The sequence below is a fragment of the Lupinus angustifolius genome, chromosome LG01, assembly GCF_001865875.1.
Source record: "Lupinus angustifolius cultivar Tanjil chromosome LG01, LupAngTanjil_v1.0, whole genome shotgun sequence".
Lineage (NCBI taxonomy): Eukaryota > Viridiplantae > Streptophyta > Magnoliopsida > Fabales > Fabaceae > Lupinus > Lupinus angustifolius.
Window position 1 is genome coordinate 15,795,638 of NC_032009.1, and position 13,993 is coordinate 15,809,630.

Sequence of the window (13,993 nt, forward strand, 5' to 3'; positions counted from 1 at the left end):
TATATTAAAAATAAACTATACATCAAATACTATGTTATTAATGGGGTGCATTGTGGTTTAATTACTTTGGTTATGAAACTTTTAAATTTTGGGTATTAATATATCCTTAGCACCTCAAAAGAATTTATCCTTATCACTAAAAATATTCATGGAAAAGGATAAATACAATTTCCTTTCTTGAAAAAGGAATTTGACAATTGGGCAAAAGAAAAACAATGCATAACATCAATACATCATGCACATTACTACAAATTTCTGGGAAACCAAACTTGTGATAATTATTTCAATCACCATCTCTTATTTAAAGATGATAGCACTACATAGAAGTATTTAAACTTAGTGACGGGCTAAAAGCTTAAAACACAAAAGAGGAGACTAGCTCACGTTAATGGAGAAACTCCTTTTTATTTACTATACTCATAGCTTGGTTGTTGCCGATTCTTCCGATAGTTTTTCACTTCACTTGATGCTGCAATTGGAAAGAAAAAAACAATAAACTACATGGTTAAGATTTATAGCCTTAAAAACCAAAAATGAATCCTAGATAAAAGTACTTTCTTTTTACCTTTGTTCCTTTAGAAATGAGATAATGTCTCTTTCTTCAACTATTTAATGAGAAGTGATTAATCTTTAATATTAACTATTATCTACTACTACTCTTATTATTAATAACAAACATCATCTGCAGTTAATTTCAATTAAAAAATAATCAAATTTTTTTATGCGATGATTATTTCTTCTCATTAATGGTAAAAGAAATAGTACAAAGTGGTCCTTATAGAAGATTATCATTTAATAAAAGTAATAGTGAAGCTTTTATGAAGGTTAGTACATGCTTGAGATGTCAACAATATGAAAAAGTTAACCGATATGGTAAGTTCTTTTGAAGAGGGAATCAAACAGCTACAAGAATTTGAACTCATGTGATCACACTTCATACTATGTAGATATATTAAGTGACACATATTAAGGACTATAACCATAATTTAAAACAATGAAAACATTAAAATCTGTGTAAACATATATACCTAGCACAATTAGTGGAGGTGCTAATCTTGTAAGGGATGTTAACCCCACATTTGCCTGGTAGTGACCCAGCATTAGAAGGATTGAGTCCAGGGGTATTAGCAGCGGCTGCCTTCAAGCAGTTGCAAGCTGTGCGACGGTCCGGAGTAGTCTTTGCCAAATTCAATATGTTCTTAATCCCATTGCAGCAAGGTGCTGGTACAGCCCCACCACTTCGAAGATAGTTAAGGCATTGGGCCAAGTTAGCAGTAACCTGACCACATGTGATAGCTTTAGTTAAGGGTGCACTCACCACAACCATGCATATAAGAACTGCACATGCTAACTTCACAATGCCAGCCATTCTCTCAATGGAAATAAAACTTAAAATGTTTGTTTCAGAATTGAATACTTTGTGTGATTAAGAAGTGATGTGGGAGTTGGTGTTTATATACTGATTTTTAAGGGTAGTGAGTAGGTGGTGGTTGAGTCTTATTCAATGTTTGGTTATCCCGAGGGATTTGAGATATGAGATTTTCCTTTAGTATGCTATAATGGCACCTTCTCTACACAAATTTCAAAGTTAAACTTCAAGCTACATGCATGGGACAACACCTAGTTGACTTTTGTGTGATTATTATGGGTTAGAAACTTTCATCTATATTTGAAGCATATATAAAAGTGAAATAATGATAATGATACTTCTTGTTAGCCTAACTTCATATGGAGATCAATGTTATAAAAATTAGAGTCTTCATTGGGGTTCAATAATTTGGTTAAAACACAAATATATATTTTTAAAATATTACTCATATGTAAACTTGTGTATCTCTCTATAAATAATGGTAAGGTTGTGGTCTCCATTTAGCAAAGTTTTAAAAGTTTGATATTTTAGATAATTATGGATAAATCCAACCATAATAATGATTGTAATATGACTTTTGTAACTATATTAACATTTATAAAAATCACCCAACAAATTTACAACCTTATATATTTATTGATCTAAAATAAAGAAAGTTTAAAAAATAAAAAATAGAAGTAAATAAGGGGACATGATCATTTATGGTAGTAAAACATAGTACAGAGATTAATATTTAGTTTGGAGGAATGAAATGGAGCGGTGTAGCGGTTCCACCCTAGTACAAAACTAATTCTCCCTCTTTGATTTTGCAACAAGAGAAGATATTAAAATATGAATGACTTTTCCATATTTTCTTAACACGAACATAAAGGAATCATATATTGCATAGACATATAATTCTTACGTTTTAATTGCAAAAGGAAAAAAGTCATGTAATCCGGTTATATGTAAAAATATAATCTACATCCAACTCAAATACCATAATTTCCATTGATCAATATTTATCACCTTGTAGCTAGAAAAGTTGGATATTGATATAAGCACTTGGAGAACGCAACTTTTTACCTTCTTATATAGTTTGTAAAATTTTGACTAAATCAAAATTAGTTTTTAGAAAATAATGTAAAGTAATATTTATAGAAAATGAAAAAAACTTTCAAGGATTAGTTTATAAATGTTACATTCCAAATTTTAAAAAATCATATTAGATATTGTAACTAAAAATTAAACAAATATTTTAATCTCTAAATAATATAAGATTAATTATAAATAAATACAATATTGTATTACCAATAAAATTAAATTAAATATTAAAATAAAAGATTAAAAATATTGGTTTTTAATTATCTGTATATTTAATTATTTTAACTAATAATTAATAAATAACTAAATAAATAATAAATATATGGACGAATGTCATATGGGTGGTTAAAATTTGAACACTCTATATGAAAGACACAATCTTCAACAAGAATGACAAAATTATGGAGAAAATAGTAGGTATGATAAAACTTAAATCATGTATATGGATCAAAAGAAGATATCAACTTACAACCATGTTTTGGTTCAAATGAATTGCTAATCCAATACTTCGCTTATATTGTTATTGTAGGTGAAATCAGATGATGTTGAGTTTCCACATGTAAGTTACTTTGAAAAGTTATGTAATTGTTAGATAGAGTCCATTGGTGTGCTGCAGAAATTAAGCTAACACTCTCTAATATAAGAATTTTTACTTGAGATATTTTTGTTAACACTCCCTAATATAAGAATTTTTACTGGAGATATTTTTGTTACCTCAATTTCTTAATAGAAAAGCTACAAGTTTTTGAAACAATTTAATTTAATAAGCTACCTAGAAAGCTACAAGTTTTTAAGTACTTTATAATTAAAAGCTACAAGCTCACGATGATACACTACAAGCTCACAATTATATACTATAGTTAAACAAATTCTTAACTTGTGTAAATAAAATGGTTATTACTATTACAATTGCATCTATATCTTCATTGTTCCAGATCTATCTCATTTTTTAATTTCGTAAAAGCCCTTCCTTTTTATGGAGGAGACCGCTTCAAACGAAAAAAAAAATTGTTTTTATGGGCTTATGTAGAAATGACAAAGGGGTTGAGCAAGTGTGGATAATGTTTTCCTGAACCCACATTATCTATGGTTACCTACGTAAATAACAGGTATTCACGGATAGCAAATAAGTTTTAATTTTTATTATATATTTATATATTTCATAATAATCAATATAGAAATTTATTATTATGTAAATAATAAGATATTTATATAATAAATTTAAGATTATATTGAAATCATTATAACATATTATGACATAGATAATATATAATTTTAAAATAATAATAAAAATATAATATATATACAAAAGTTTAATTAAAAATATATTGATAAATATGCATATATCCATGATGCAAGTATCATATAACTTGTTTTCTCTCATAAATATTATTGTGGGTATATGTTATAAATATTTTTAAGGATACTCATTAATTAGATCTTTTTGTCACCCTTAAACTTTTATGATTGTCAACTGATTTGGCCGGTTCACGATCACTTTTTCAATAGAGCAGTACGACCGGTTTTGTCGATTTTCTCAGCATTAATAGTGATTTATTTTTCAAAAAAATCCGATCAGTTGCTAAATTTTAAGTTTATTATGTGCAAGAGATATATAATAAGTTGGTATTTGGAAACAAATATATTTATGAATTTTAGTACTATTATTTAGGATTAAATTTTAATTATAATTATATTTTTAATGTATTGTCAAGATTTTATTAATTATTTCTACTCACTATTACCTAAAGTTAAGTATCCATAAATGTTGGGGGAGTTCTGTCCAATTTGAATTCCTTCCTAGTCGTTTATTTATAAAATTATTTCCAAACTTCCGGTTGTAAAGGTAAAAATGTGTTCAGGCCATCAAATTTCGCCTCGCTAATCCGTTTGTCTAGCTAATCCTGAAATTTTCGATGGTGTGATTGCTTCAAAATGACGTTTTCAACTATTGGAAAAACACTACTAAAGCAAGTATGACCTAATTAATAGTTAATTTTGAGAGTCTTGTGATTATTTTGAGTTGCCCTTTCTTTATTATATGATAATGAGGTTTACACTGCCTTTAAAAGTGAGACCATAGATAACTGGTATCTTTTGAGAAAGTGAGTATGTGGAAAATATGTGAAAGTATTTTAGAATATCTTAAATTATATTTTAAAACATATCTAAATGATATATAAATATAATAATCATATCACATATTATATTATTATCTTAGATTTGTTTGGAGTATTTTAGAAGATATTTTAGAATAGATATTACTTAATTTCATTTTTTATAATTTGTTTCTTTGTTTAATTAAAAATACAATATTAATATAAATAATTGTTAACATTAAGTATTTTGTATAACAATAATATCATATTATTACTCACAACAGTATAACATGATTTATTATCTTGATCATTTCATTTCTCATTTTAATTTTAATGTAATACAAAAGACATAATATTAACTTATATTCATAATAATACTAGACTTCTAATTAAATAAGGAAACAAATCATAAAAGATTAAATAAAGTAATTTTAATCTTAAAAGATATTTTTAAGAGATTTTAAATAAATCTAAGATGTAGTCATCATAGTATAACATATAGGGGCAAAAAACCTGTACCTGTGGGTACTTGCAAGTAAAATCCATAGGGCACAGGTATGATAACAAATGAGTACCTGTGGGTTTTATAAACGAGTTTTTAAAAATACTCGTAGTAAATATGGGCGGATATGGGTATTATAGTACTTGTGCTCGCGAGTAGCCGTTATTTATGTGATTACTATATTACCTTTAGTTAAAATAAAAAGTATATTACCATAACCTTCATTACACTATGTACATCTTTTCCTTTTACTTTTTTACATTTTTACCTTGTTTACGTCTTTTATTGAATTTAATGGTGAAATATCCTAGAAATATTATTACGTACGTAGAAACGCACATTATTGCAAAGAAAAATATTTTTTTTGTTAAGGAAATGAGAACAACAAATCACACAAATAGGAAACTCCAATATATTTAACATTTTTGCCAAATATTTAATCAAAAAGCACACAAATAATTAAATTTCATCTCATTTGAAACATAATAGAAGTAAGAAGTTAGAAATTCATTGATAATATATAAAACCCGCGGGTCCCTGTTGTATCTGCGGGTATGCAAAAATACCCGCGAAAAACCAACACATGGGTACCCGTATAAATACGGGCGGGTATGGGTAATAGTCTCCTATTTTAAAACGGGTAGCGGGTAGCTAGTACCCGTACCCCTTGCTATCCCTAATAACATATTATCTTTATATCATTTAGATATTCTTTATAATATAATTTAAGGTATTTAAAAAAATCATATATTTCAATAATAGTAGTCTTACCTAGGAGATTAGCAATTTAGCATACATAGAGAACTTAAACAAGGTTGTACTTTTCGAACCATTTTATCTTATATTATGCAGAGTTCAAAACTAAAGTTTAAAAAATGTCCAAGATGGATAGAGTCCCTACTTAAGATAATGTTAGCAGGAGTAATGTTTGGAAACAAATTCAACCTTTTTGAGTTTAAGATCTAATTAAAGTTTGCAAATTTTCTAGCAAGTTATGAGTTCAAATTTATATCACAATCAGATGATGATCATTAATATAAATACATATATGTTTGTATATAAAGAAAAGTTGATAAACTTTATCAATCTCAAATTGTATTTAATAAATTCAATTTTGATTTTTGTAATAAAATTTATCATAGTTTCGAGTAACAGAAGAAATTATCAATTTCTTGCTTGATTCCACCTCCTTGCTACCTTAAGGATCAATAAATTATTATTCCACCTTTTATTAACAAAAGAAGCATGAGAAAAAGGCTTTATTAGCATCCATGCTTAAGCCATATCCTATTCATTTTCTTTTTGTTAAAAAAAGCTATCTTTATTTTTTAAAGAGTAATATTTATATATTGCAAGTATAAATATTTATATACAATATATATCATATATCATCTACATATTTAAATATCATTAATAGTTATCTACAAACTGTGTGTATTGATAATGTAGAAATCTTTGCTTACACTATCATTGTTTATATATTTTCTCTATTTTTAAATATTGTAAGCTAAACTTGAATTCTCTTCTTAAATATTTTTAAAAGTCTCGTGTAAGAAAGTCCTCATAAAAAATAGGCCCCTCCTCTGCCTACCGATCTCAAGCTTATTAATGTCAGTTGTCAGCTTATTTATAGTTAGCATCCACATTCCCAAACACCTCCATATTCTAGACTTTAATAACCGCTTTCAAGAATGTTTATTTTTTTCTTCAAACAAAAAGCCTACCTACCACTATAGGAAAGAAAACTAATTATCCACCATATTTCAGAATAAAATATCCATTATTTCATTTAACAATTAAAATTATAACATGTATGATTTTTTTTTCAGTTTTTAAAAATATTTTTGTAGAAAGTAGTTAAATAAGACATATATCACAATTTTAATAATCGGAGAAGAGAACATATCTATCATATGAGATGGTCCCTTTGTGTTCAATTTAAAAACATGGATTAAGTAACTAACAATTATTAAGTCTAATGGATTAGGGCAAAAAATCTACCCAACCTACTCAAGCAAGAACCATCATTGCGTAACCAAGTAAATGTCTTCCAAAACACAAGAGGAACAATTAAATTCATATCACTTATAAACATTAAAATCCTAAACCTTCGTTGATAAAACCAACTCATCTAGCACACATTTCCTCTCATTGACACTTTTGATTGCATTGAAATCACCTATTTAACACTAAGTTCCATTCCATTACACTTGGCATCTCACAAATCCTCCAAAGCCTTTTCCACTCAACATCATCTGCTGGTCCAAACTCATTAACAATAATGCAAGACCACCTATCTTCCAAATAAAACCAATTTGGATCCCTCAAATTGTATGTGCTTACCAATTTCGTCCAAAAAAAAATTAATTATCAACTGTTAAAATTTGATGATTTTCAACAATAAATTAATGAACCATTAATAATAATTTTTGGGTTTTAAATGAAAAGACTCTAAATGAGGGTAAAGAATATGACTTTTGGGAATGCATCTCCCATCTGATCGTACGATGAAGATGTTCGTTCGAGGCCTCTATAAATAGAGGCATTCTCCTTTCATATTTCCTTGTACCAGTCGAGCAATATTTCCTCGATTTTATTCTTTCTCCCTCATACTCTCAGACGAAACATTTTCGACAAACTTCTCCTATTTACTTTTTGTGGCACTAAGAATTGACACATGCAGCCAAATTATGGGGATTTTGATAACCGGCACTGGTAACCAGATTGTGGGAAAATAGAATTAGCACGGGTAGTCATATTATGGACATTTCGAGAATTGACACTAATAGTCATATTATGATGGATGTATTCGAGATCGGTTCTTATAATGTAGTAGGAATTCAAAAATAGAGTTGAGTTGTTTTATCCTGGGGACAGCGTGATTGATAGTCTGCTTGCATATTTTGGACAGTGCCACAAAACGTTAAAAGAGAGTGATCTGGTTATACCTCAGTCAATAAGTATTATTTTGTGTCATTTAAAATTATTGTAAACTACGGTAACAACATCAACCTAGTCTTCACTTTCCTTATACGTGATACATATTAGTCCCTATGTCCATTGAAATCTATTAAGGGTAAAAGAAGAACACATTTGCAATACATGACATTTTTGTTATTTTTCACCATGAAAAATATTCAAAAAGACGACACTTTATTTAAAATTACAGTGACCTCTGTGCCATCAATGATGCTTTGGTCTATTGTGTAAAGACTTACTACATCCGTAGAATGACTAAAACGTCAATAATTTAATTCTATAGATTAACACTTGTTGAGAAAGACAACCACAAATTCTGAAAGAAATTATTTACTTACCCAAAAGACATAACGATACCACTTGTAATACAAAAAAAAACTAACCCACTTCTTTAGCTTGCAATTTCCTAGCCACTCTCCCACACACTCATAAATAACGGTAAAAACAAACCAAACTTATTTATCATATTCGAGCTTAGGGATGGGCTATTTATCAGTTTAAAAAAATCATCATAGGTTTAGCTTGTTTAAAAGTCTGGTATGATTTGTTAGCCTATTTAAAGGTCTATTATACTATATGATCTTGAAATAGGTCAACAAATCTACACTTAAATAGGCTATTGAACCTACTTTTAATTAGGCTCATATACACTTAACAATTAAATTATATTTTTGTATACATTTTTATATTAAAATTAATATATAATAGTTACATATTAATATATAAGTAATACTCGAGTTGTTTATCAGTTTAAAACAATCAGTCTAGACTTGTCATGTTTAAAAGTTTGGTCTCACATGTTAACCTATTTAAAGGTCTGTTTATATTGTCTTGAAATAGGTCAAAATGTCTACATTTAAAAGACAAAAAACCTACTTATGACTAGGCTCATATAAACCTAACAATTAAATTATTTTTTCTATATATTTTCATATTAAAATGGCATGTATAGAAATATTACTTATATTAATATATAATAATATTAATGTTAAGCTAAATAAACTTTTTTAAAAATCCTGAGCATGGTCTGCTCACCAAAAAAATCTGCCTGATCTGATCTGTTATATGCTAGATATTATGCTCCTCGCATGTTTCTTCTCATACTCATAACCTTACACAAATCAAAATAAAACCCCAACCATATGGTCACGAAGATCCCAACTTGCAACTCAAACCACCTGCACCGCTCTAACACGACACCATCATGGAAGCCATCGCCCGAGCTCGGAGCATGTAGCCAGATGCTAAGGGACTAGAGTCACACTATCTCCTACTAACTATGATTGTCGTCAAATCGGTTAGATCCTCTTTGTGAGGTCCATGGTGGTGCCTGAATCGAAGCCATTATACCCTCATGTGTCTTCTATGATGCTTCAATTAATCATGGTGATATTCATGGGGGAAAATTAACCATCATGTTGTCTAAAAAATGATTTGCTAGTTTTGTCTTAACTTCTTATGAACATATATGTACACATTTGCCATGATTATGTAGTGATTTTTGACAAAATGACATCGTTTTCAGTTTAAATTTTAAAAAAAGTTAAAGGAACGACAGTTTTGTCGACGTGAAAAAAATTTCAACAATAAGTTTCCACTTTGCAATTAATATCACATCAGTGATTGTGTAAACATTAACAAACACATGATAACAGAGGGACGAATATAAGTCTAGGTTTTAAAAGTTTGAGACTAAAACGATAGTTTAAATTTATTATTGACTAGGTGGGGGCTCACAAAAAATTTGAAGGGTGTTAATGAAGTTCATAAACACACATGCCAGATGCGCCCAATATAGATGTGCCATGCCCATGCCGAGTTGCCAAGTTGATGTACCCATGATTGTACGAGGGTGTCTTGCCAAGATTCATCCATGATCATTCCAGAATGTCGTACCAAGATGCGCCCATGATTGTGCCAAAGTGTCATGCCAAGTGCCCATGACTATGCCAAAGTATCGTGCCAAGCGCCCAAGCGCCTTACGTGCGCCAAGATGCCTAAGAATGTGCAAGCTATATGATTCGCAAGCTTCAAAAAGACTTGGTCAAACACTCACGCCAATGTGCCATTAGTGCACATGCGATGTGTGCTAGTGTTGGTGCACTAGGGTCAGAGGCCACACCAAATCTGCGATGTGTGCAAGTGTTAGCGCACTAGGGTTAGAGGCCACACCAAATATTTACCTATGGCACACCAAATCACCAAAGACACATCAACATGTCATCAATCTTGTCTAAAAGTATTTTTTTTTATTAAGAATAGATAATTGTAGTAGAGCCACATTTAACATGTTCTAAAATTACTCAGTTACGATTAGTTATTATTGCTTGCATTGCAAGCAATCTTTGTAATCAATATAAAATGTTGTAAAATACACTTGTTTTCATTCAATACAATATAATGTTTTTTCTCTACATTCCTTTGAAATTCAATATGGTATTAGAGCTCTCGATTTGAGAGCTCTATTGCAAGTCCATTTTGTCTCGTCTTCCTTCTATTCTTCTTCTCTATATACGCCCTCTCCAATCAAAATATATCAGTTCCATTTTTTTCATCATCTTCACTAAAACAATGGACACAAAATCAAATGAGACTCAATAAGCACATCACAATGGAGATTCATCACAAAATCCAACTAGTCCCTACTACCTTCATCTAAGTGAGAACCTAGGAATTGTGCTAGTTTCACCACCCTTAGATGGAACAAACTACCATTTTTGGAGCATATCTATGAGGAGGGCACTCTTATCAATGAGAAAGTCAAATTCGCCAATGGAACAATAGGAATACTACAACAATCAGACCCAAAATTTATTGCTTGGGAGAGATTCAACACAATTGTGATCTCATGGATCAGAAGGTCCTTAACACAACAAATTGCCAAAAACACCATTAACATAGACAATGCACAAGAACTTTGGCAAGACCTTAGAGACACGTTCTTAAATGGTGATCATTTTAGAACCTCTAACTTACTCCAAGAAATACATTCCATTAAACAAGGAGATGATAGAGGTGTATCCATTTACTTCACTTACCTCAAGATCCTATAGGAAGAACATGACTTCCTAAGACCCATACCCACTTGCAAAAAATATAGTTGTGATTTCTTGATAACCATCAAGAATTATAGGGAACCAAAATATCTGATATGCCTTATAAAGAGACTTAGTGACCAATACAACATAATAAAGGCCAAAATACTCCTAATGGAACACAATAAATACTAATATATAAGGTTTTTAAACCATGTTTGCTATTATGTAGTACAAAATCAAAATATTATTATAGGTTAAGTTTGTGGAGATTAATCCATGGTTCATGTAGACAGTGAAACAAAGATATATATGTCATCCTAGACAATACAACAACAACACTATCCTCTTCTTTTGTTCTTGTCTTAATAATTTTATGAAGATAAGTTCTTCAACAAAGAGATAAGAACAAATGATTGAAAATTCAACAAAGAAATGAACTCCATCTAAACCTTCTCACTCTATCATCAAAGCAATCACTCAATACACCGAAGACACTTGCCTCCACACCGTTTTTGAACAATCTAGCGACTCCTTCAACTACTCTCACTTCGCTTGCCTCACCGCCATCATCACCACCACCCACTTCTCTGATTCCATATCTGAACAACAGATCACCGCCTACCTCCTCAAGATTCAGTATGGCGGTACAATTCAACCCTTTGGATGCATGATCACCATTGGTCAACCCTCCTTCCGTGTAATAGGTTATTCTGATAATTCATGCGACATGCTTGACATAACTCCTCAATTAGTTCCTAGCCTTGAGAGTCCTGAGATTTTGAGTGTTGGCACTAATGTTAGAACCCTTTTCACTCACTCTAGTGCGACTTTGTTAGAGAAGGCTTTTGGGGTGTGGGAGATCACACTCCTCAACCCGATTTGGGTACATTCTAGAAGTTATGGTAAGGCGTTTTATAGTATATTGCATGACATTGATATTGGTGTTGGTATTGATTTGGAGCCTCCTAGGATTGAAGATCCTACACTTTCCATTGTTGGGGTAGTGTAGAGGCATAAGCTCGTGATTCGTGCTATTTCGTTGTTGCAATCACTACCTGGGGGTGATGTTAAGCTTATTTGTGATGTTGTGATTGAGAATAATAGGAAGTTAACTGTGTATGATTGAGTTATGGTTAATAAGTTTCATGAGCATGAGCATGGTGAGGTTATTTCTGAAATTAAGAGGGCTGATTTGGAGCCTTATATTGGTTTACATTACCTTGCTACTGATATATCGCAGGCTTCACGGTTTTTGTTTAAGCATAATAAGGTTAGGATGATTGTGGATTGTCATATTTCTCCTGTAAGGGTGGTACAAGATGAGGCCCTTGTGCAACCTTTGTGTTTGGTTGGATCAATGCTTCGTGTACCTTATGGTTGTCATGCTCAGTATAAGGCTAATATGGGTTCCATTGCTTCATTGGTGATGGCAGTTATAATCAACAGGAATGATGAAGAAGACGTTGCTAGTCGTAGCTCGATGAGGCTTTGGAGATTGGTTGTTTGTCATTATACATCTAGTAGGTGTATTCCTTTTCCTTTACGGTATGCTTGTGAATTTTTTAATATATCATGATTGTAACATGACTTTTGTAGTCATATTAACATTTATAAAAATCACCGAACAAATTTAAAACCTTATATATTTATTGATATAAAGTAAAGAAAGTTTAAAAATAAAAAATAGAAGTAAATAAGGGGACATGTTCATTTATGCTGGTACAAACATAGTATACACAAATAATATTTAAATTGGAGAATGAAATTGAGTGGTGTGGCAGTTCGACCATAGTACAAAACTAATTCTCTCCCTCTTTAAATTTGCCACGGGAGAAGATATTAAAATATGAATGACTTTTCCATATTTTTTTAATACGAAAATAAAGGAATCATGTATTGCATAGTCATGTAATTCTTGCTTTTTGATTACATAAGAACAAAATCATTTAATTCTAATGAAGTTATATGTAAAAATATAGATATTCATATATGAGTGATATCTCCATATTTTCTTAAGGTGAAAATAAAGGAATCATGTATTGCATAGTCATGTAATTCTTGCTTTTTGATTAGATAAGGAAAAAAGTCATGTAATTCTAATGAAGATATATGTAAAAATATAATTTACATCCAACTCAAGTACCATAATTTCAATTTCTCAATATTTATCACCTTGTAGCTAGAAAAGTTGGATATTTGTGAACACTCAATTTTGTCCGGCCTAGTTTCGTAGTCTCCTCACATCGGTTGACTCATAAGAGTTTTCCCTGATCAATAAACACTCAATTTGTTAAAGATTTTATCTTCTTTTTTTATGCTCATCAGACCGATCATAGTCTTGTGATGTTTAAAGTGCAAACACGTTATCCTTGATTAAATTAATTTAAGTAATGATTTTTCAACACAAGCATTAGACATGAAGATGTTTAAATATGATTTTTTATGAAGAACTTGTAATTCACGGATTCACTGAACTTTGTTTCGGATTAGATTAGGGAATGAATTATGCTCACAAGGTTGTTAGAGTCAAAACGTGAGTCCTCACATTTTTTATATGAACGGGAATCTATACCCATTAATCCATGGTCTTAGTGTGGCAAGAAAATAATGGACTACTTGCATATTCAAAAAAGTAAAGTAGCAAACAAATGATCATATGCGTCGAAATGCTTAAAACTCTCAAATAAATCAATCCCATGAAGGAATGTATTGTCCCTCATTCACCAACCATTTACAAATGTTCTATGGAGGCCTTCGAAGCTGCTGTTGATATGGATCAAAAGAAAACAGTGACTAGACTTTTGGAAGTAATTCATAATCTATATTCTACATAATATTAAGATGGCAGTATCACAAATGCTACAAATGGAAAGGTAGCTGGACGTGGCGGGGTGTCCAGAATGGGAGCCAGGTCCTAATCATG

General features: G+C 30.7%; 1 protein-coding gene and 1 pseudogene across 1 annotated transcript; one reads left to right on the forward strand and one right to left on the reverse strand.

Annotated features, from left to right (window-relative positions):
* On the reverse strand, nt 205-1,446 carry LOC109350101 (non-specific lipid-transfer protein 1-like). Its single transcript, XM_019591241.1, has 2 exons — nt 1,029-1,446; nt 205-469 (listed from the first exon to the last, which is right to left on the reverse strand). The coding sequence occupies exons 1-2, from the start codon at nt 1,367-1,369 to the stop codon at nt 460-462; spliced, it is 351 nt and encodes a 116-aa protein (XP_019446786.1). The 5' UTR covers nt 1,370-1,446; the 3' UTR covers nt 205-459.
* Nucleotides 3,539-12,646, forward strand: LOC109354610 (annotated as a pseudogene).